At 43.8% G+C, this 23,853-nt stretch overlaps 1 protein-coding gene across 7 annotated transcripts in view; it reads left to right on the top strand.

Moving 5' to 3' along the window:
* Nucleotides 1–23,853, top strand: part of STARD3NL (STARD3 N-terminal like) — a 673,845-nt gene that overhangs the window by 191,968 nt on the left and 458,024 nt on the right. For 3 of the 7 annotated variants that reach the window (XM_068236409.1, XM_068236410.1, XM_068236411.1), the window contains one exon: nucleotides 7,719–7,774. Coding sequence is in view for 3 of the 7 variants with exons in the window: in XM_068236414.1 (XP_068092515.1) it covers nucleotides 7,719–7,759 (41 nt within the window). In the remaining 4 variants the exon portion in view is untranslated. Of the gene's footprint in view, nucleotides 1–7,718; nucleotides 7,782–13,364; nucleotides 13,448–23,853 lie in introns of those variants that run through there. The other 4 variants (XM_068236415.1, XM_068236413.1, XM_068236414.1 and 1 more) reach the window with 3 other exon arrangements.

Consider the following 23,853-nt stretch of genomic DNA (forward strand, 5'->3'; position numbering starts at 1 on the left):
ATGATCTGCAAAAATTGGACTTTGACACTCCGCCCCTTACATCTAATCTCACCCCATCAGAAGAGAAAGCCCTCAATACTCTTAAAAATAATCCGGACATAATTATCAAACCCGCCGACAAAGGCGGAGGCATAGTTCTACTAAATAAAACTGACTATCTATCAGAGGCACACAGACTACTTGATAACCCACACCATTACAACCGTTTAGACTCTGATCCCACTCTCCACCATAATGCCAACCTCAAACTCTTCATCAATCAAGCATTTTTAAATGGTATTATCACCAAAAAAGAAAGAAATTACATTATCAGTCATCATCCCAAAACACCGTTTTTCTACTATCTCCCCAAAATTCACAAGACACTCATCAACCCACCTGGTAGACCCATTATTGCAGGTATCGAATCCATCACCAGTAATCTATCTAAATTCGTGGACCGCCACCTACAACCACTTGTACAAAATTTACTGTCATATCTGAAAGATTCTGAACATCTCATCCAAATACTAAACACCACTACCTGGAACACAGATTACAGCTGGCTGACCTGCGATGTATCGTCCTTATACACCAATATTCCACACACCTTCGGTCTCAGATCATTAACACATTTTTTGTCCACCAACCCCGAATGTGCAGAATTTATTTTACAACATAATGTTTTTTCCTTTGCAGATAATCATTACCATCAAGTATCTGGCACAGCCATGGGTAGTTCATTTGCACCCTCATATGCCAACCTATCCATGGGCCTCCTACAACATTTAATGTTCTCTGATACACATCCATTTAGCAATAACATTGTCCTATACAAAAGATACATCGATTACCTGATTTTTTTGGGGAAAGGCGACCCTTCCCTCATTCCCACATTCCTCACCTTTCTTAATGATAACCCGGCTGGCCTTACTTTCACTCCCCAACATCATTCCACCACCATTGATTTTTCAGATCTGGTTCTGTTCATAGATAATTTTCACATCAAGACTAAAACACACTTCAAAAAAGTGGACTCCAACAACTACATCCATTTCAATAGTCACCATCACCGACCATGGACTACCAATACTCCCTATAGCCAATACCGTAGAATCTTCCGCAATTGCACTGACCTTTCCGATTACCAATCCCAATCAGATATCCTTACCAAGAAGTTTATAGAACGAGGCTACCCTAAAAAACTGATCAAGGATGCCAAATGGAAGGCCACTGTCAGTAATACCAACAACACTGCTCCTTCCTCCTCATTCAGCTCTTTCCCTAGATTTATCACCGGATTCAGCCATCACCACAAACAGATTAGGTCCATACTACAAAACAGATAAGAGATTCTGACACAAGACCCCCACCTCAAACCCACCATTCCTGTAACTCCCTTGCTCACATTCAGAAGGGCTCCTAACCTCAAAAGCCTTCTGGCTCCCAGCAAATTACATCATCCCATCTCCAATACCACAGCAACTATACCTGCCCTAAACCCTGGGTCCTTTCCGTGTGGAAATCCCAGATGCACTGCCTGCCGCTTCATTATTTCTCCTGACTCTTTCTCATCTAACACTACTAAATCACAGTATACCATTAAACAACACATCACCTGTTCCACCAGAAATGTTATTTATCTGATCTCCTGTTCATGCAATCTACAATATGTGGGACGCTCAACTTGTCCGAAACAGAATAGGACAACACAAGCCCAATATACTGAAAAATTACCCACTCCACAGCGTCTCCCGTCACTTCGGTTTCACTCATGATTGCAATCCACAAACACTCAAATTCACACTTATCGAATCTATCCCACCACAGAATGCTTTTGAGGTTCTAAGGAATAAAGAAATGATCTGGATACAAATTTTAAAAACACTTACACCTGAAGGTCTAAATGAACAATTAGAAAAAGTTTACTGAATCACACTTTTTTTTTTTCACAATCCAAGTTTATTGAAGTAGAAAGAAAACATTGGGTATACAAGAACAGCTGAGCAAAGTACCTCATTAAATACAGTAGCTCATTTCACATACATAGTAAACCAGAAGATGCTAATTCTCGGGTACAGTATTTAGCAGATTAAGATATAACTAGGGAGGTCACCGCATATTCTAGCTTTATAAATTCCATACTCTAACACCGGAATGGAACCCATTCCCTTAAACACTTTGAGAAATATGCAGCACTAGTAGAAAAGGGCCGGTTGAAGCAGTGATAAAGTAGAAAGGAGGTCAGACCAAACCCCTTAGTTATTGCTTATAAGCTGTTTATATTTATCGGACTGTTGAAAGTCATTCCAGATCGACCAGGTCATAGTGTACTGCTCTGACCTATCTTGAGATGTCAAAATCATGTGTTCCATGATTTCGATCTGATCTATTCTCTTGAGCCAGTACTGAATTGAGGGGGCCACTGAGGATTTCCAGTGTAAGGTGAGCATTGCCCTGGCAGCGTTAATGAAGTGTATAGTAGCTAACTTCCTATATGCTTTTAAGAGTTCATGTGTGTTATGCAGTAAGAAATGGCCGGGGTTAAGAGGGATATGATCCCCTGTAATTTTACCGATTATTCGGTGAACTGAGGACCAGAACTGTGTTATGGATGGGCAGGACCAAAAGATATGATATATGTCGCTTCCACTGGCTCCACACATGAACTTTGCATCCGGTCGTCACTGATAGCAAAAATGGAAAGTGCCAGCGATACATTAAACCCTTATCTTTCAGGGCCTGCAGGAGGGGTTTAAGCACCCTTCTTTTCGCCAAAGTTATCGGAGAAAGATCCTGGTACAGTTGGACAGAATGTCGTCCTGCGCTCTTGCCGCCTTCATAATTGCTTCCTTTAATGGAAACGACTCCAGACAGCATATGATATCCCTTGCTTTGTCAGCATCTGAGCCTCTTGGGCGAAGAGCTCGGTGTGCTCGCACAAAAGTTATCTCTGTATCTGTGGCTCTCTCCAGCAGGTTATTAAAAATGGATGTTGAGGCCTCCTGTATCTTCTCTGACGCCACTCCCTCTGGGACCCCTTTTACCCGAATATTGCATCTTCTCCCTCTGTTGTCTAGAGCCTCCAGCTGTCTTGCATGCTCTAGGAGTCTAGCATCATGAGTGTTCGTTTTCTTAGCGAGGGATTTTAGCTGCGTGGATTTCTGTTGGTCTGCGGCCTCCAAGGCTTGTAATCTCGGGCCTATGGCCGCGACGTCTGCTCGAACCTCCGAGATTGTGGCAAGCATGTATTTTTTGATATCGTTCGCTATGTTGTGCATGTCAGCTAAGGTAGGGGACCTTTGCTTGTTACTTGCCTTCGGGTCTGCGTCGTGCGGGGGGGACGATGCATCATGATTCTCGTCCGTCGGCGCCATCTTAGAGGCCTTCGCGCTCGCCTTGTGCGGTCGGAATATCTCCGCGACAGTCTTTCCGATCTGCATCTGGTTAGTCTTGGGGGTAGCCGAAGTACTCTGGGTGCTGCGGGTACCTGGCATCGCTAGGACAGTCAGCCCAAATTTGCTGGGTTAGTAGCAGTAGCGGACACGTAGCGGGAGAGAGGGATTCAAGCGGCCATCTTCTAGCAGCGTCAAGCCACGCCCCCCTGAATCACACTTTTAAATTTTTTTAAAATGGTCCTCTCTTTTATTTTCCACCACTTAGACTTCTTCCTGTTTTTATCATTTAACGTTTTTATCGTTTTTTTATGTATTCTAGTTATTCCTGTGTTATTTTTATGTCTCATACAAATTTTTGCAATTATGCATAATTTTGCATCCGTACTCTCATTTTCAACACATGGGTTTTTTTTTTTGGGGGGGGGGGGGGGGTTCCCTCTCCATCCAATAATCTATGGTGGAGTGGATTGACCTACTTCCCTTTTTTGATGCATTATTTTGCATATTGCGGCATGAACACATTTTTTACTATGTACTTATGTATATTCATAAGTGCAACTTTTATGTAACCGTGTCATCATCCACTTAGACTTGTCCTGTTTTCATCATTTAACTTTTTTTTTTTTTTTTTTTTATGTATTCTAGTTATTCCTGTGTTATTTTTATGTCTCATGCAAATTTTTGCAACTATGCATAATTTTGCATCCGTACTCTCATTTTCAACACATGGGCTTTTTTTTCTCCTCTCAATCCAATAATCTCAGGTGGAGTGGATTGACCTACTTCCTTTTTTTGAAGCATTATTTTGCATATTGCGGCATGAACCAAAAATGTTTTTTTTACTATGTATTTATATATATTCATAAGTGCAACGTTTATGTAACCATGTCATCATTTCTTTTCTTGTCTAGTATTTTTATTTCATACTTGTCCCGAACAACACCTCACCACATACCCTCTGCAGTCGCCGGCTTCTAAATGCCACCTATAATCCCATATATCAGCTACATATGATTGCACCTAGACCCACACCAGGTACCTCGTTTGGAACCTTGCATTATGTTAAATGAATATACCCTAGTTTCCCTATTTTATACTGGGTCCCCTCCCTCGCCCTTGTTTCCCTTCTCCCTTGTTTCACTTCACATACATATCCCTTGCATCCTGAACCTACATTGTTCTTACAACCCTGCCCACTTTCTTTCCATGTTCCACCTCCACATACCCTTTCCTTTATAAACCAGAGACAGAGTGCTTCACACCCTACAGAGGCGCTATACCCAGCTCTTGACCAGACAGTGGTAAGTAGATTATTTTTTCACTCCCCAATACCCTTCTATCTTTTTAAATACAAATTTCAGCATAGTAGCTTTATTACACTTTATTTTCACTCCTCTTTAAGGGAAACGCCTTGTTTGCCTATTATAGTCTGCACCTTAAGCCAAACCATTGCATCAGGCTGTATGCATTGTCACTTTATATATGTGATTTGTACATTGTTTTTATTTAATTTTTATACATAAATTACTGCTATACGCAAAATTGGCTGCTGTATGTTGTTTATTCCTTGGTTGTACACACTGCCACTTTATATATGCAACTTGCCACTTTATATATGTAATCTGCACATTTATTGTTTATGCATATTTTGCTGTTATATGTCGCATTGCACATCATTTTGTTGTAGATCTGTGGGGCACCTTTTTGGTGCTTGGTATTTGCGTTCCTCTAGCAATTCCCCTGTTTCCTTTTTTCCCTCCCCCAGTACCCTCCAAAAATCATTTGCCGGAAGAAGCGGGACTGTTACCCGTGAAACCCGTTGCACTTTTGGAGTTATTATTAAATGTTACTTTAAACTGCAAGTAACTTGCCCGTTGTCTGGCCATTTCTTCCAGAAGGGAGGCGAGTCCACCCACTTTGCCCTTTTTAACGATTTTAATTAATTTTACTCTATCTGGCGCCTCTGTTATCCTGCTACAAAATAATTTAATCCACCCTTGGTGGAGGGGTGTATCCCCACTTTTTCCTATCTACAGAGAGCGACTTCTTAGACCTGAGCGGGGTCAGATTATAATTCTCCCCGCCTGCTCGCCCAGTGGTTGCCTTGGTGGTGACCTACCTTTGTGAGTATAATCACCTTCTTTTTCACCAGATACCTTTACATTAACATACTACACCATATCGGTCTCTCGGTTTTCCTCTCTTTACATTAAATCTGGCAAGAACCGCATTCAGGTATGGCCATTCAACAGTGTCGAAGGCATTTGCCATGTCTAGAGAGGCTACAGCTCTTCTGCCCATGTTGATATGATTAGCTTGTATATTAGTCATTAGTCGACAGATATTCCAGACTTCAAGTGGTTAAAAGGTAATAAGGTCTTCCCAACTCCAGATGGCAGTCAGATAAATCCCTGGGTCAACTCTTCTGGAAATTACCTAGTAATTATAGCCATGGATGTCCTTCAATTCATCTAAGCCCTCTTTTTAAATGCAGATATAAAGTTTGCCATAACTACTTCCTGAGGTAAGATATTCCAGATTTTAACCACTCTCACTGTGAAGGACCACTTTCTAAATAGAGGTACATCATGGCCTCAATTCTGGTAGCTATGTGAGGTAAATATTTTTTTGTAGGTAAAATACCTCATGTGGAATTTTCCTCTTTTTTAACAATTGTGAAAGATTTTTCTCCCATTTCTGAACATGAGGTAAAACGTGAGGTAAAACATGCGATATTTCAGCGGTAAGCATGCAGTAAATAAATCATAGTAGTCTTTAATTGTCTTCCATAAGTTAGGATAGTCTTTGGAAGATGTCGTTTTTTGTTTTTGTTTTTAGGAGGAAAGGTGTATTTGATTAGGTAGCAACCTATAAAAAGTATATTTATAGGCATCCCTTATGGAAAGGGATGGAGTTTTATTTCTACTATTCTTTTCTATTACACAGCCCAATTAGGAATGACACTAGAACAGCAATAGGAACGCCACTAAAAACTGCAAAATGCATACAAATTGACTTTACCTCCAGGTACAGGCAGGTCTTAAACTGATCAGTAAATTATGTGCTAACATACCTGATCTGCATGCTTGTTCAGGCTAAAAGTATTATGCTAGGCATACACGGTAAGTTTTTTTAGTATCAATCGAGCCGCTGATGGCTCGATTGATAATATCCGACGTGTCCGATACCCCGCTGGATCGATTCCGCGCTTGATACCGGCTGGCAGGACATAAGAAAAAATGAAGGGAAGATAAGGAAGTGCCCGCGGCGACGAGCGGGAATCGATCTGGGGGGACGCGCCGGTATCGAGCCAGCGGCTCGATTCCGGCGCATAAACGAGCTGTGTATGCCCGGCATTAGAGGCAGATGAACAGCAGAACAGCCAAGCAACTGGTACTGTTGAAAGGAAATAAATAGGACAACCTCCATATCCCTCTCAGTTCAGGTGTCCTTTAACCTCTTGAGGACCACATTGCTAAACCCCCCCTAAAGACCTGGCCATCTTTAGTAAAATGGGCCACTGCAGTTTTAAGGCCAAGCTGCAGGGCCGCACAACACACTGCACAAGTGATTCCCCCCCCCCCCCCCCCGTTTTCTCCCCACCACCAGAGCTTTCTGTTGGTGAGGTCTGATCATCCCCAAGCTGTTTATTTATTTATTTATTTTTTTATAAATACTTAGTTTTTTTTTTGTTTTTTTTTTAATAAATAAACGTTTTTGCTATTTTCCTCCCTCCCCCAGCCAGCCTATCACAGCGATCGGCTGTGATAGGCTTCAGCCTATCACTGCCGATCGCTCTTTTGTGCCCCAGCGGGACAGCGCTGCTACAGATCACAGCACTGTACTTAGTCAAAAGATGGCGGTTTCACCATCTAACAGTCTCCCGGGACTGAAGGCAGGGCGGAGCTTCGCCCCCAAGCAGGAGATGCGCAGCCTGCGCGTGATCACCTGCAGTATCCAGCCCCAGGACTTAATGCCAATTGGCATTAGGCGGTCCCGGGGCTGCCACTGCGGCCACGCCTATTGGCGTGGGGCGGTCTTTAGGTAGTTAAAGTCTCTAGTTGGAGGCTTTTTAGCTATGGCATGCAAAAAAACAAACATTAAAAACATGAGCAAATAAAATGATTGCTTTTTTTTTCTCTTCTCAATAAGTCTTAATATTTATTAAATTTTTTTTGCAAACATCCTCTATAACAAATATATGATATATGTACTTGCTCATTATGTGTTCTAATAATATTATAACTTAAACTTACTTTGTCGGTTGCAATTTCTAATTTGTGAAAGACTGCATAAATGCTCAGTTGAAAAAAAAACGTTACCCATCTTTTGTTCTTACAGATTCTGATGAAGAGGTTGATGACACAGTGAAAAGCTTTTAGTGTAATCACATACAGTATAAAGGTAAACACATAATAATTTTTTTTCACAAACTTGGCCTGCAGCACAAAACAAGAACAAAAAACAGTAGAAGTAATTTACTAGATACCTTGCAAAGATTTTTATGTTATCTTTGTTCATTGAAATGAATGATGTGCTTAATCAGATTTGTCAACTGAAGTACTGTTTTTTCATGAAAGTAATAGGTTGTACACATTTTTGACACCTGAACCTGTAAAGTGACATTGGACAATGTCACTTTAGTAGGGCTAGTAAGAGTTGAAAATTAAGAGATTCTGTTTTATCATACAACATCTCTTCAAAGAAGTATTGATAAACTAAATCTAAAATCAGATGTGTAGCAATTTCTTTTTTAAACAATTTTTTATTGCAGAGGAACTATGATTACAAAGCAAAGGTATAAGGCTTCTTTCCCACCAGGACGTTGCGTTTTAGGGACGTTATAGGTCGCATAACGTGCCCCTAACGCAACGCCTGGTGGTGTTGGAGGAGGATGCTACCTAGAGCTGCATTATGCAGCTCTTGGTGCGCCTTTTTTGTGCCACGCGATGCGGAGACCACGTGATCAGATCATTTAGAATCTCTCTTTCAAAGTACCACTTTATGTAACAGAAGGTTGCAATAATCAGCTTCTTGATTAGTGTAGATAACTTGTCCATAAAACTCCCCCATACCTCAAAGAATTTATACATATAAGATTCTTTTTTTTTGGGATGTTTCCACCCAGTCCATCAAGAAGACATTATACAATTTTAATTTAAACTAAGTGATCATTGGAGGAGTGGAAAAGATACATTTTTGCAAAATGATTTTCCTCGCAACTGCAAAGATAATTAGAGCACGTTTTCTGCTACCCCTAGTGACTCTTATGCTCTCCATTTCCAAAATGCAGAAAAGCGCACAATCTGGTGTGACAGGAATGTAATTAAGGAGTTTATCTAAGGCATAATTGACCACTTAAGTTGAAGAGAAATCGAGAGCCCAATATGGTGTAGTATGTCAAAAGTATGTCACAGATGTGCTCTGCTTGCTATAACTGAATTGCTGTTGTTTATCCCCTGCTTATTGCCTGAAGAAGTGGGCTGTGCCCGCGTAACGCGTTGCATCTTTGGGGTATTTTCAATAAATGTGTATATCTATATATTTACAGTCCTTGGTGTCTGCTTTAACGGAGGCGAGTCCACCACTTCCTCCCAGCAATTTTTTTAAAATTTTATGTACTTTTATCCTTCTGGCGCCTCTGTTCACCTACCAATATAATTGACCACTTGTCTCCAAAACCAGCTTTATTAATACTGCAATGCCAAAAACAGTGGACTAAAGGGACCCATACACTTAACGATTTCACTGTGATCGAATCTGCTGTGAAATCGTTACGCAATCGCTGACCGAACGATAGATTTCCGTCCGAAATCGATCATTCCCGTCGATCGTACCGTGCGGAAGATCTCGATCTATCGCCGCCGAGTCGGGAGTGCGTCGATAGCGGCGTTCGAATGTCTGACTACCGACGCTAGCGGCAATACATTACCTGATCCGGCCGGTGCGTATCACCGCTGTCACCGCTGCTTCTTCTCCGCTGGGCTCTGGCAGGCTTCACTGCTTCCCGTCCCGACAGGAAGTTTAAACAGTAGAGCGCCTCTACTGTATAAACTTCCCCGGCCAGGAAGTACAGTGAAGCTGGAGCCCAGAGCGGAGAAGGGCAGCTTCACAGATGGTGAATCGATTTCATGCTGAAATCGATTTACAATCTGTTTGCAGTGAAGGCAGCTGTACGATCCCTCTCTGATCAAATTCGATCAGAGAGGGATCTATCTGTTGGTCGATCTGATGGCAAATCGACCAGTGTATGGCCACCTATAGTCTGCATTGGGAGCAAGGCATTTGAGACATTAAAAGGAAGAGGACAAGTGCATTTTGTATCAATCGTTTTTATTGAAAAGTTTTGCAAAGAATACAGAACAATTTTCCAACAAAATCTTATATCAACATTAGTAAACAGGAACAGAATAGTCAGTTGACAATGAGCTAATCATAACTTAAGCAAGTAAGATATGACACTAGTTGTTGTATTACACATAACTGTGAGTTGAACAACGATTACAGTGCATAGTCGGACGAAAATTTCTAATCCGCTGTCGTATCGGATAGTCCATCAACCATCTTTAACCCCTAAGGGGTCGGGAGAGGACTAGCCTACAGTATCTTATCTAGTACCTGTAGCTATGAAACCTAACCTCCAGCGAGGTCAGGTTTTGCTAGTTGTCTAGCATAAGCTTGGAACGACTCAGTTAGGTACTAACTGCAACAAAAGTAATAAAGTATGTACTGGAAAAGATTAAACGTTCAAATATAACAGTTATCGTAGTATCTATATAGTGTAGAAATCTAGCGTCCTTACAGCCACAGTATTGTTATAAATGGAGATAAATAGGAGGATAAAAAAGCTAAATAATAGGTTTTAGAAAGTATAGAAAAGTAAAGTTAGAAAAGAAGAGAGAAGGGACGGTGAAAAGATTGAGTAGTTCCAGGGACGAGGGATATTGAAGCTAGTATGTTATCGTTGCCTATGAGAAGCGACCATGACAGGATCATTGATTATGCACCATCGCTATTTGTTCAGAGGTTAATAAGTAGGTTATTAATGGGTCCCAGATATTGTGAAATTTTTTCATATTATCGTTCATACGGGCTCTCAATTTCTCAAAAAACAGAATATTGCCAAGCCTATTCTTGACCGCCTCAAACGAAAGAGATTGAGTATTCCAGGCTGCCGCTATTTTAATTTTGGTTACTGTGAAAATATAATTAATGAGAGCATTTTGAGCGGGAGATAGTGATGGATAAGGACAGCCTAGGAGAACATGGAGGGGATTCCGTGGGACTGGGGCATTAATCAGGGATGAAGCCCAATTACAAACTCTAATCCATAATCTACGTACTTTTTTACAGTTCCACCATATGTGGGCAAAGGAACCCATCATTTTGCACCCTCTGAAACAGTCTCCCGAGCATTGTTTATTGTATTTGGCCACCCTCTGGGGGACCAGGTACCATCTAAATAATAGCTTATAGTTTATCTCGACTAAGTCAGCATTTATGGATATTCTAGGAATATTTTCCCAAATGTCACACATATCAGTATAATCTATTTGGAGGCCCAGTTCCTTTTCCCATTTAAGTATGTAGTCCGGTTTGTTTTGAGAGTGTGTAAGAGTTAGTTCCCTATATATAGCTGAAATTACTCCCGGTGCTTGTGGGTTAGTGTCGCAGATGTGCTCGAAGAAGGTCCTGCTCATTGGGGATTCCGCATGTGCGATGTGTCGTTTCACAAAATGGGTAATTTGCATATAGTGGAACTGCTCAGAGGGAGGAAAATTAAACTTTTCGCGCAGATAATCTAGGGATTTAATGCCTGTATCTGTAGTAAAATCCTGAATTTTATAAAGTTTGGTTGAAACCCACCATCGGTAAGGAGCAGAAGATTTTAAGGCAGCTGGGAAAGAGGGGTTGCCCAAAAAGGAAAGGAGCGGTCTATGAGGAGACATTAGTCGACCAGAGTATTTACAGCCATCCCACACCTGGAGGGAGTGTTTTATAATGGGGTTATTAATTTTAGCACGATCCACAGGGATGAGCCAAAGGAGGTTTTTGATATTGATGGGTGAGGACAAGTGCATTTTGAAGGAGCGAACCGGTAAGATATGTACATAGTGATATTGTTTAAAGGGAATCTGAAGTGAAAATAAACTTATGATATAATGATTTGTATGTGTAGTACAGCTAAGTAATAAAACATTATTAGCACAGATATGAGTCTCATATTGTTTCCAGTACAGGAAGAGTTAAGAAACTTCAGTAGTTATCTATGCAAAACAGCTTCTCTGAGCTCTGCAACTTTATAAAGTTGTGGACAGCACTGTCATTTGAAGCTCTTAGCTCCACTGTCTCTCATTGTTTCTTCTTTGTTTATGATTTTCCTGCAGAGAAAAGTTCAAAGGGTCACTAGCCTGCTCTGTGAAATCATTTAAAATGCTGAGTGTATTGTGGAAACTGCAATTATTAGAGACTCATGCAATGTTATAAAAAAAAGCTATATACCTGAAAATAAAAATATGACACTTTTTTCTTTGCTACTAATGCTCTATTAATTATCCGTATTACACAACCAATTCATTATATCATGAGGGGTTTTTTTTGCTTCAGTGTCTGTTAGGAGCAGTTAGGTATAAGGTCTCAGAGAAAAAAACACATATATCAGTAGCTAAATATTGGCTTTACTTACATTACATATGGATTTCACAGAATTTTTATATAGTATTTGCAGATATTGATGCTCCTGACAGCTCATAGCAGGTTCCATGTTTGACTTTCTTGTATGAAGCCAATTGTGATGTAATATCCTCCCTTACCCTGCTTCCTGATTGATGATTCTTTAGCCCTCCCAAGTTCCAGCCCTCAGACACTCCCACCAGTCTCTGGTCTAATGGGGCATATTGTCTGTCACTCAGGGGGGGAGGGCAAGGGGGGGGGGGGGGCGCGGGCGATCATGCTTTCAGTGGGGGAGGGGGTGCGGGCTGTCAGATGAACAGAGGTGAGCTGTTTTAGTTCTATACTGGGAAGTCCGGATCTTTGAACCGAATCTTTGAATAATTTGCAGCAGAGTGAGAGAAGCTGCAGTTCCTGTTTCTTCAAGACATCCACTGTGAACCGAATCTCGGATGATTCGACTCACAAAAAAGATCCGGATCAAAGATCCGAATCGTTCATGATCCGGACAACACTACTGTGAAGTGAATATTAATTAGCCATGTGGCTAGGAACAATAGCGAACTAGCAGTATACTCTAATGCAACATGTGCACTGTGAACTGCACATTGATTTTTCAGTGCTGTGAGTTGGGCTGCAAGTTACAGGCTGCTGTAACATGAGCCTGTAACGTCCCACTGTGAAAGCAGCCTTAGGGCGGGATAGGGAAATGAAGGGGAGGACCAGTAGGGAGAAGAATCAGCCCCATCATGCTCTGCAGTATCTGTTATGCGGCCTGGTGTGCTGGCACAATAAAGTGTGCTGTAAAGAGTGGTGTGCTGACAATCCTTGCAACTTGTATCTATCTTTATGCCACCTTGTCAAGCACCCAAGAGTAATTGAAGGTGTGCTGACTTCCTCCAGGAACAATCTAATAGATTTTAGTCCAGCCCTAAAGCGTCAAAGCGTGAAGGTCCTCGAACTAGTTGAAGGTGGAAAATCTAGGTTTTTCCTAAATGGCAGGAAAAGTAAGGAGTGGACATTAATGTTATGGGAACTACGTAGGGAATGCCATAATGGCCAAACAGTAAAAGAGAAGGGGGATGTCTTGAATGCTATCAGGCAGACATTCTCTTTACATGTGGAACATGGCTATTAAATCTATCCCCGGACAAAGGTTCTGATCCATAATCGTATTGGTGTAAATAGAGGAGTGCAGCCAATCTTTGAGGATTCATCCCAATGCTTACTTATTGTAGTTCTTAATTATGGGAAAGTTAATTCTTGCATTACATTTGTGCTGTTAAAGATTGTAAAGAGTGGTTCTTCTATTTCTAGAACATTTGTTGGCCCAAATGAAGCTAGCCAATAACTTATATACGTCTTGAAGGTCCCTATGGGGGATGAGAAAAGGTAGGACCTGAAGAGGGAAAAATCGCTTAGGGAAGAAGGAAATCTTTACTAAATGAATTTGTCCCAGATAAGAGAGTAAAAGCTGTCTCCAAGAATTTAAATCTTGTTTGAAATTGGCAATAATGGGCTCGAAATTAGATGAGTAAAAATGGTGGTAGAATTTCGGAAGTTTTATTCACAAATAAGTTAAGTCTGCTTTAGCCCAAAGAAAAGGTGTATCCTTTCCCCAAGAAGGCATCATCTGTTTGGAAACCTAAAAGGCCGTGAATTTTTCCTAATTAATTGATAACCGAAAACCTCAACATATTGTGACCATAATACCGGGAATAGCCTGCTTAGGGTTCGCTATATATAATAGGAGGTCATCCACAAAAGCTGTTAATTTAGTCTCCACCTGTGCTATTTTAATACTTTTAAAAGAGGGGATTTGCTCAAGCAATCTGAGAATGGGGTCGAGAACTAAGTTAAACAATAACGGTGAGAGAGGACAACCTTGACAGGTTCCTCTTTCCATGTGAATAGGGTGAGACAGCTGGTCATTTACAATGATCGAGGTATGGGGGGTGGAGTAAATCCATTGGACAAATCTAATGAAAACTTAGCCAAAAGTTCTTCTCATTATAATGGAATTAAGGGCAGGCCAAGCTATCTTGTCAAAAGCTTTTTCTGCGTCAAGGCCAGGCATGCTCAGATGTACCAAAATTCGGTTCAGGTACATTCTAATTCAGGTCCGCATGACATTCGGATTCGAATTCGCCTTCGACCGTGACATTCGGTTCGGATTCGGTTCGGGTGTCGGTTTCAAAATTCGGTAAAAAATTTGTGTTCGGGAATTCGGATGCGTTTTTTTTTTTTTTAAAGGGAAATCACATTGAAATAGGTGTAATTAAAAAAAAAAAAAAAGTGACGTATGGCATTGACAGCAGGCAATGTATTGTGTGAACCCTGGCTGTGGGACCACTGACAGCAGGAGGATAAATACAGCAGCAGTAGGAGGAGGAGTGATGTGTGGCACTGGCAGCAGGCAATGTATTGTGTGGACCCTGGCAGTGGGACCACTGACAGCAGGAGGATAAATACAGCAGCAGCAGGAGGAGGAGTGATGTGTGGCACTGGCAGCAGGCAATGTATTGTGTGGACCCTGGCAGTGGGACCACTGACAGCAGAAGGATAAATACAGAAGCAGTAGGAGGTGTGACGTGTGGAACTGGCAGCAGGCAATGTATTGTGTGGACCCTGGCGGTGGGACCACTGACAGCAGGAGGATAAATACAGCAGCAGGAGGAGGAGCAGGAGTCACGTATAAATACAATAAATACATAAATAAATTCATAAATAAATAAATGCAGCAGGCCAGCAGCAGCAGGAGTCACGTATAAATTCATAAATAAATAAATGCAGCAGGCCAGCAGCAGCAGGAGGAGGAGGAGTGACGTGTGGCACTGGCAGCAGGCAATGTATTGTGTGGACCCTGGCGGTGGGACCACTGACAGCAGGAGGATACATACAGCAGCAGGAGGAGGAGGTGTGACGTGTGGCACTGGCAGCAGGCAATGTATTGTGTGGACCCTGGCGGTGGGACCACTGACAGCAGGAGGATAAATACAGCAGGAGGAGGAGTGACGTGTGGCACTGGCAGCAGGCAATGTATTGTTACTCTTTTATTAAAAATACTGCAACATATATACAAAAATTATAAAATACCCAAGTAAATAAATAACAAAACATTAGGCTAACCGCCTTAAGTACCTTAGTTCTTTAGTCCATAATAATTCCATACCTAGAAAAGAACTGAAAATTCAACACAACTTAAAGGGACTCCGAGCTCACGAAAAAAAGAAAAGTTGTACTCACCAGGGGCTTTCTCCAGCCCAGTGCTGGTCGGGAGGTCCCACGCCGGCGTCCTGGCTCCTCTCCTTCTCCCCGCTCCGGTATAGCTGACAGGCCGCAGCCCGGGCGACACTCGGTGGAGTGTCGGGCTGCAGCTTCCGCGTATGACGCGGATTACGTCACACGCCGGCCGCCTCGCGTCATCACGGCGGCCGGCGTGAAAGTACTGCGCATGCGCGCTTTAATCGCGCATGCGCAGTACTTTCACGCCGGCCGCCGTGATGACGCGAGGCGGCCCGCGTGTGACGTAATCCGCGTCATACGCGGAAGCTGCAGCCCGACACTCCACCGAGTGTCGCCCGGGCTGCGGCCTGTCAGCTATACCGGAGCGGGGAGAAGGAGAGGAGCCAGGACGCCGGCGTGGGACCTCCCGACCAGCACTGGGCTGGAGAAAGCCCCTGGTGAGTACAACTTTTCTTTTTTTCGTGAGCTCGGAGTCCCTTTAAATCATGCCACTCTGGCTTCATTATTTAGTCCATATCAAGTGCAACTGAAAGACTGAAACCATAAATCATGCCACTCTGGCTTACTATATACACTATATACAACAACACTGCACCCTATTTACATATTACAGCAAGAAAGACTAGGCAATCTTACTCCTCCTTATGCTTGCAAACCATTCCTTATTTTTAGGTCATCTAACTAAGTGGAAAGAGAAAGAAAAGCTCACCAAAGAGAAGGTTTGGCCAAGTCATGGAGGCTTGATGCTCCGCCAAAGCAGACACCACTCCCCCCGACTCAACCTTCCCTCCTCAAGACCCCGAATTTTCCCAACCTCACCAATAATGCCATGCACCACCACCTGGACAGGGAGGACTTTCTGATGGATCGCAATTTGACACCGTGCATTCCAAGTGTAATACCGAATCACTAAACTGACTAAAAAAAAAGTGTCCAAATTAAATGACCCCCGGTTATTGAATGCTCCATAAGTCCACTCCGCGTAACTAAGCCGCTCAAGAAAAGGAATACCTAAAGCCCTACCCACCTGTTTGTATACTTCTTTCTTAAAGGAACAGTCCACCAGGAAATGGTCCATGGTCTCCTCCACACCACCACACTCCTCATGAGGACAGCCACGATCCCTATCCCCAATGAACTTCAAATTTCCTCTAACAAAGAGTCTGCCATGAAAGGAAAGCCAAGCCAAGTCCCTGAATTTGTTAGGAATCCTAGGAGAACATAGCAAGCGCAAACCCTCCTCCAATATTGGGCTTGGGCAATCTTTCAGGGCCAATGGGTCCTGAAAAACAGTTTCAATCACTCTCTCCTCTAGGGCTTTCCTAGGGATTGAGATAATCTCCTCCTTAGTCAGTTCCCATTGCCTCATCACTTTCAGACAAGGTGCAACATAGGCCGGGAGATAATCAGGACCAGCTCTCAGTCTTTTCACCAAACCACCACTTTCCCATTGCCTGAGAAAAGGTTTAAACCAGGACTGGAAGATACCCATCCATCCAGGCAGTTCCTCCGCATACATTTTACCAAGATTGTGCTTAATAAATAACAGAGAAAAGAAAACCACTGGGTTGACCATCCCTAGGCCACCCTTCTGCCTTGATCGATAGGTGACATTCCTCTTAACGTGGTTCATCTTATTTCCCCAGAGCATCTGAAAAAACAAGCTGTAGATCCTTGTGTGAAGAGACACTGGCAAAATACAGACAAAACTGACATACAACATAATTGGAATCAGATAGGTTTTGATTATGTCAATCCTTTCTCTGAAAGTCAATCGCCAACCTTTCCAGCGGACCACCTTAGCCTCAGCACACTTTAGTCTGCTTTCCCAATTTTGGTGACCATAATCACCCGGGCCAAATTCTATACCGAGTACTTTGATCTTTTCCTTTGGTGCTGGAAAAGAGACCGGAAGCAAGAAGCTCTCATTTTCCTTACCCATCCAGAAAATCTCACATTTGTCCTGATTGATCTTGGAACCTGATGCCAACGAGTAACGGGCAATCTCTGCACAAACGCCTTCTGCCTCCTCTTGCCCAGAGACCACCACAGTCACATCATCAGCATAGGCCACAACCTTGAGAGGAGGCACACCAGCAATGCCCGACGGCACCCCACACAAGGCTCCACCCTCAATCCTTCTTATGAAAGGATCAATGGCAAAAGCATATAGCAGGGGACTCAAAGGACACCCCTGGCGCACCCCAGATCTAACCTCAAAGGTCTGTCCAACCCAACCATTGACAAGCGGGAAACTTTCAGCACCTTTGTACAAAACTTTAAGCCAATTGATAAACCTCCCCGGCAGACCATACTTACTAAGGAGCATCCACAGATACTCATGATTGACACGATCAAATGCCTTTGCCTGATCCAACGCCAGTAAGTACTTTCCCCAACCAGCAGCCCTGCATCTCTCCAGAATCTCCCGGACCGTTAATACGGCTGAAAAAGTGCTTCTCCCCTGGACAGAACAATGCTGCTGGCGAGAAAGCACCTCATTTGCCACCTGACTCAGACGCCAGAAAATTATTTTGGCCAGAATCTTTCGGTCAACATTGAGAAGGCTGATAGGACGCCAATTCTCAATCCTTGAAGAATCTTTACCCTTTGACAAAAGAATAACTGCTGATTCTCTCATAGAGGGAGGAAGCTCATCCTCTGCAAGACTGCGATTGTAAACCTCTGCTAATTCAGGTGCCAGAATGTCCTTGAAAACCTTATAGAATTCAGCCGTCAAGCCATCAGGCCCTGGAGTCTTTTTAATAGCAAGCTGCTCTATGGCTTTCGCCACTTCCTCAGCAGAAATTCTTTCTGTCAAAAACGCAAGAGGAACATCTAAATTCACCAGTCCTGGAATATCACACAAGAAAGATTCCATCTCTGTCTCATCAAGAGGTCTGCTACCCAACAGTTCAGCATAAAAGGATCTCACGATTTCCAGAATCCCTGCTCTGGACTGCACCAGAGATCCTGTACTATCCTTGAGACCATACACGACCTTAACTGCTACACTTTGTTTGCAATTCTGATAAGGGTCCGGCGAGTGACTTTTACCGTAATCCCTTTCCAGAAGCAAAGAAGCATGCCGGTCATACTGACTCTTGCGCAACAAATCCTTGATCCTTTTAATCTCACCGGGATCACCATCCCCTGAGACAGCGATTTCAAGTTTCCGCCTCAGACGCTGGTAGGTAACATATTTACCAAAAGCTCTCTTTTTTGCTATGTTCTTAAAAAGGCCTACTGCTCGCCTTTTAACCATCTCCCACCACTCAGACCTACTGCTGCAGCAGTCCAGCAAAGTGACCTGTGCCTGAAAAAAATCCCTGAAAGATTGTCTTACACTTTCCTCTTCCAACAGCAACAAATTTAATCTCCAGATACCCTTTCCTTTTGGAGGGACATCTGCAACATTCAACACCACAGACAGAATACAGTGATCAGAGAACTCCACCACCTGCACCCTTGGGGATGAGGTAGCAGAGCTCTCCTTAACAAAAAACCTATCTATCCTACTCCTACGCTCTCCACAGAAAAAAGTGAACCCTGTGTCATCTGGAGTGTGCTTTATATGCACATCTACCAGACCAGCATCCCTAACCATATTATTCAAAAAATTGCTATCGTAGCCCAGGCGGGTCTTGGTACCTCTCCTGTCCCTTAACCTGACTACGGTATTGAAATCACCACCAAAGACCACCTCCTGGGCTGTAAACAAGAATGGCTTGATCTCTGTGAAGAGGCGCTTCCTCTCCCTCTCAGACTGAGGCCCATATATGTTAATCAGCCTCAAATTCTGCCTCCTCACAGAGACGTCCATGACCAAGCATCGCCCCATCTCTACTTCACTTACCCGCCGGAAAGTTACCATGTTGGTCTTAAAAAGGACCGCCACCCCAGTGTAAGGCTCAGCCGCAAGAGACCAGTAAGAGGGACCATGGTGCCAATCCCTCTTAGCCTCATGTATGTCACTTAGCGTTTGCAACCTGGTCTCTTGCAAAAATAAAATGTCGGCATCAAACTGACCGAGAAAAAATATGGCTTCCCTTCGAGCACTCACAGATCTCATACTAGCAACATTAATAGTTGCCAGTTTTAAAGGGGGGGGGGGGAACCTCCATCAGGGCAAATGAAAGAGATTGCCTAGCCTTCCTTATACTGCACCACCCACCTCCATATCCACACTTTCCCCTTCACCATCATCACTATTTACAATATTTCCATCAAACATTTCAGACTGGTCAGATAACGCATTAAACTTATTTTTTACAATAACAGATTTTTTCTTCCTAATCTCTTCTAGCTTTTCACTAGCTTTCTTTTCCGTCACCATTTTCCTTCTCTCCTTCCTTCTTTCTTTTGCTGACTTTACTTCTATAAACCTTTCTGACTCCTCCACCTTTTTTTCTTCCACCTCCTCACTCTGTTTATTCCTCCCTTTACCTTTATTTGCAACTTCTGTCTTTGTTCCTCTCGGGAGCTTAGTATTAACATTTTTTCCTTCCCCACCCTCCTCCATCTTTTTACCTTCAGGGGGTTTTTCAGAAGGGCTTTTATTCTCCTCTTGAACAGCATCCTCTTTATAGACAGAAAATACATTTTTTCCCTCTCCAGGAACAGCAATTTTAAAAATTGCTTCAGCACCCAATCTCACCTCCGGTATTTTTTTAATTACCGGGACCAAGGAAGGGGGAGGGGAAGGTGGAGGCATCGATTTTAACACAGACAGGAAAGGCGGCACAATAGTCTTGGGCTCCAAGGCAGCAGGCCTCGAGTGTAACGGTCCACCACCAGAGGCCTCCTCTTCACAATTTTCCTCTAAGATTTTCTCCATCTCCTTAACAACTTCTTCATCCACATTAGCCCATGCTTCAGGGCACTGCAAATACGGATGACCCAATTTAAGACAAATACTGCAACGGATGTCCTTGCAGTCCTTTGCTAAGTGCCCTAAAGCATGGCAACGTGAACATTTCACCTCCTTACAAGAAATGCTATAGTGGCTGCGAGAACCACACTTATAGCATACACGAGGCTGCCCCTGGTAGTAGACCGCCACCCTGTCTTTTCCGATAAAGACAGAAGTAGGAATATGTTTGACCACATTCCCCACTCTGTCCAACCTCACCATCAGCTCCCATCCTCCCCCCCAGATCCCGAACTCGTCCATTACCTTCTTTGGCTCATTCAACGGTTTTCCATAATTCCTCAGCCAAACCATGAGGTCATGTACAGGAATGGACTCGTTCGGGACCACGATCGTCACCCTTTTGTCCAGCGAGCGACCAGACACAGACTGGGGAACTAACCCAGACCACTCCTCACTTGCCTTCCAGGTTTTTTCATACTTCTCCCAGAATGTGTCTAAGCCAGTCGGGGACAAAAAGCTGACATCGAAAAAAGAGGGGGGGCTCTCAGGGGCCAAAATGGCATAAAAGTCCACCGCCTTGAAGCCCATTTTCAGCAGCAGCTGAATAAAAGTCTTCCGTGTGTAAGTCACACTATCACCCTTTCTGTAACTCACCCTCACCACATTTCTTCTGTTACTAGCTGATTGACCAGCCACATCATGCACAGACTGTTTTACACTTTCATTGCTCACTGCTTTCTTTAACACATTAGCATATGGCACATTTTTCACACCAACAGTAGGCATTGCAATTTGTTTGTTGACAGGCTTTTTCCCAGAGACATTTAGTACCCTCCCATCCCCCTGCACACTTTCTTCACTCACCATACTCACTCTCTCCAAACCATCCTCTCTTCTCCTTTTTGCAGCAGTGCCTGTTACCTTATCCTCCCTGTGTGTCTGTAGAGCAGTGCTAGATGACGCTGCCCTATCAATACCTCCATCTTCTCCCTTCTGGTCAATCCTGCCAGCATGACCTTCTGAGGCAGCATCAGATAATGTCGCTCCACCAGAAGCACTTCCTGAAACATCAGCCATGCTCTGTGGCTGGCCAGCCGACCCGGAAGTGACCTGTGGGGTCACGCTGAAATCACTTCCAGTTTCAGAGCACCCATCCGCCGCCTGTTTCGCCGCTGCTGGGGGTTTGGGGGAGCTCTGCCCACCTGCAGGCACCTCTGCAGAGGCTCCCCCAGCCCCAGGAATGCCTAAAAATTGTTTTTTTCCACCTTCTCCGGCGCACCCGTTAGGCCACGCTCCTCGCTGTTAGGCCACGCCCACACCGTTAGGCCACGCCCCCACGCCGACTCCAGGCCCCAGCGCCATCTTGGGTGAGGGCAAAGCTTGCCCATAGACATTACTTGACAAACTTGGAGTATTACAGACAAGGGAAGGACTGACAAGGTAGGGATTTGAAACATTTGGGAAATTTACACTGGGAAAAAGGTTTGGGGATACATTAGGAAAGGAGGAAGGGGATTGGGATAAAGACAAACTCTGCTGCTGAAAAAACGGGTTATTCATACTGTTTGCAAAGCTTTGATAATGCATATTGGGATACAATCCATATTGCTGTAACTGTCCAGGGAAATGTTGCACATTTTGTCCATACTGTGGAGGGAAAACATTGTTAAAGCCCTGTTGCATAAAATTTGAATTAGCAGTCTCCTGCACAACCTGCGACTGCATACTGCTGCTTCCAGCCATCACAGGTAATCCAGTTTCCTCCAAAACACCTGCATTCTGCACAGCATTTGTCTTCTCTACTCCACTTGTGCCCTGCACACTTTCATCCACTTTCCCAGTCTCTATTGCCGCAAACCACCTTTGGTTTTTCAAACCTTCAGCAAACACACCACCACTTGCAATTAACTCCTCCAGTTGTTGCTTCTTCAGCTGTATCTGCTCTTGCAGCTTCAGTAGCTGCGGATTTGATTTTAAAAAAGCCGGTTTCCACGATTGACCGTACTTATTAATACGCTTTTTCAAGTCATATTGCAGGGAGTCCAAAGTCTCCTGTACAGATTTGACACTCCTGTGCCACTCTACAACCGTACTCACAGTTCCACCTGCCATTGGAGCACTGTCCTTAGCTTCATGAGCCTCCATCCTGGAGGACAGGGATGCCTTCTTAGGGCCCAGGCCCCCCAGAGCCGTCCAGCCCAGGGGAGCCTAAACCTCCACACGAAGTCCTACTTCCCTCCTCCTTTGCTCAGCCTTGACAGGGTCCTGGGTCTTAGACAGGAATCACTGGAATCCACACCAGCAGTCGGATCTGCTGGAGCTCAGCAGGAGAGGTCCTCTCTCCTCAGCAGCCACACACACACTGACCTCCAAAGGGGCGGGGCCAATGTATTGTGTGGACCCTGGCGGTGGGACCACTGACAGCAGGAGGATAAATACAGCAGCGGGAGGAGGAGGAGGAGTGACGTTTGGCACTGGCAGCAGGCAATGTATTGTGTGGACCCTGGTGGTGGGACCAATGACAGCAGCAGCAGGAGGAGGAGTGACGTGTGGCACTGGCAGGAGGCAATGTATTGTGTGGACCCTGGCGGTGGGACCACTGACAGCAGGAGGATAAATACAGCAGGAGGAGGAGGAGTGACGTGTGGCACTGGCAGCAGGCAATGTATTGTGTGGACCCTGGCGGTGGGACCACTGACAGCAGGAGGATAAATACAGCAGCAGGAGGAGGAGGAGTGACGTGTGGCACTGGCAGCAGGCAATGTATTGTGTGGACCCTGGCGGTGAGACCACTGACAGCAGGAGGATAAATACAGCAGCAGCAGGAGTCGTTATGTATAAATACAATAAATACATAAATAAACTCATAAATAAATAAATGCAGCAGGCCAGCAGCAGCAGGAGGAGTCACGTATAAATACAATAAATACATAAATAAATTCATAAATAAATCAATGCAGCAGGCCAGCAGCAGTAGGAGGAGGAGTGACGTGTGGCACTGGCAGCAGACAATGTATTGTGTGGACCCTGGCGGTGGGACCACTGACAGCTGGAGGATAAATACAGCAGCAGGAGGAGGAGAAGTGACATGTGGCACTGGCAGCAGGCAATGTATTGTGTGGACCCTGGCGGTGTGACCACTGACAGCAGGAGGATACATACAGCAGCAGTAAGAGGAGGAGTGACGTGTGGCACTGGCAGCAGGCAATGTATTGTGTGGGACCACTGACAGCAGGAGGATAAATACAGCAGCAGCAGCAGGATGAGTCACGTATAAATACAATAAATAAATAAATGCAGCAGGCCAGCAGCAGCAGGAGGAGTCACGTATAAATACAATACATACATAAATAAATTCATAAATAAATAAATGCAGCAGGCCAGCAGCAGCAGGAGGAGTCACGTATAAATACAATAAATACATAAATTCATAAAGAAATAAGTAAATAAATAAATGCAGCAGGCCAGCAGCAGCAGGAGTCACGTATAAATACAATAAATACATATAATTCTTAATTATTGCGCCACAGTCCACAAATCTCTTATTTAACCTGTCACCAGTGTCTGGGGTCGCTGCAGAGATTCCAAAATGTTATTGCAATGTTCCAGTGTTACTGCTGCGCTCACCAGACCCTGTCACTAGCAATATTAAGTCAAATCAGAAAAGCTATATTTTATCTTACAAAA

Source organism: Hyperolius riggenbachi, chromosome 5, assembly GCF_040937935.1.
Source record: "Hyperolius riggenbachi isolate aHypRig1 chromosome 5, aHypRig1.pri, whole genome shotgun sequence".
In the NCBI taxonomy this organism is placed as follows: domain Eukaryota; kingdom Metazoa; phylum Chordata; class Amphibia; order Anura; family Hyperoliidae; genus Hyperolius; species Hyperolius riggenbachi.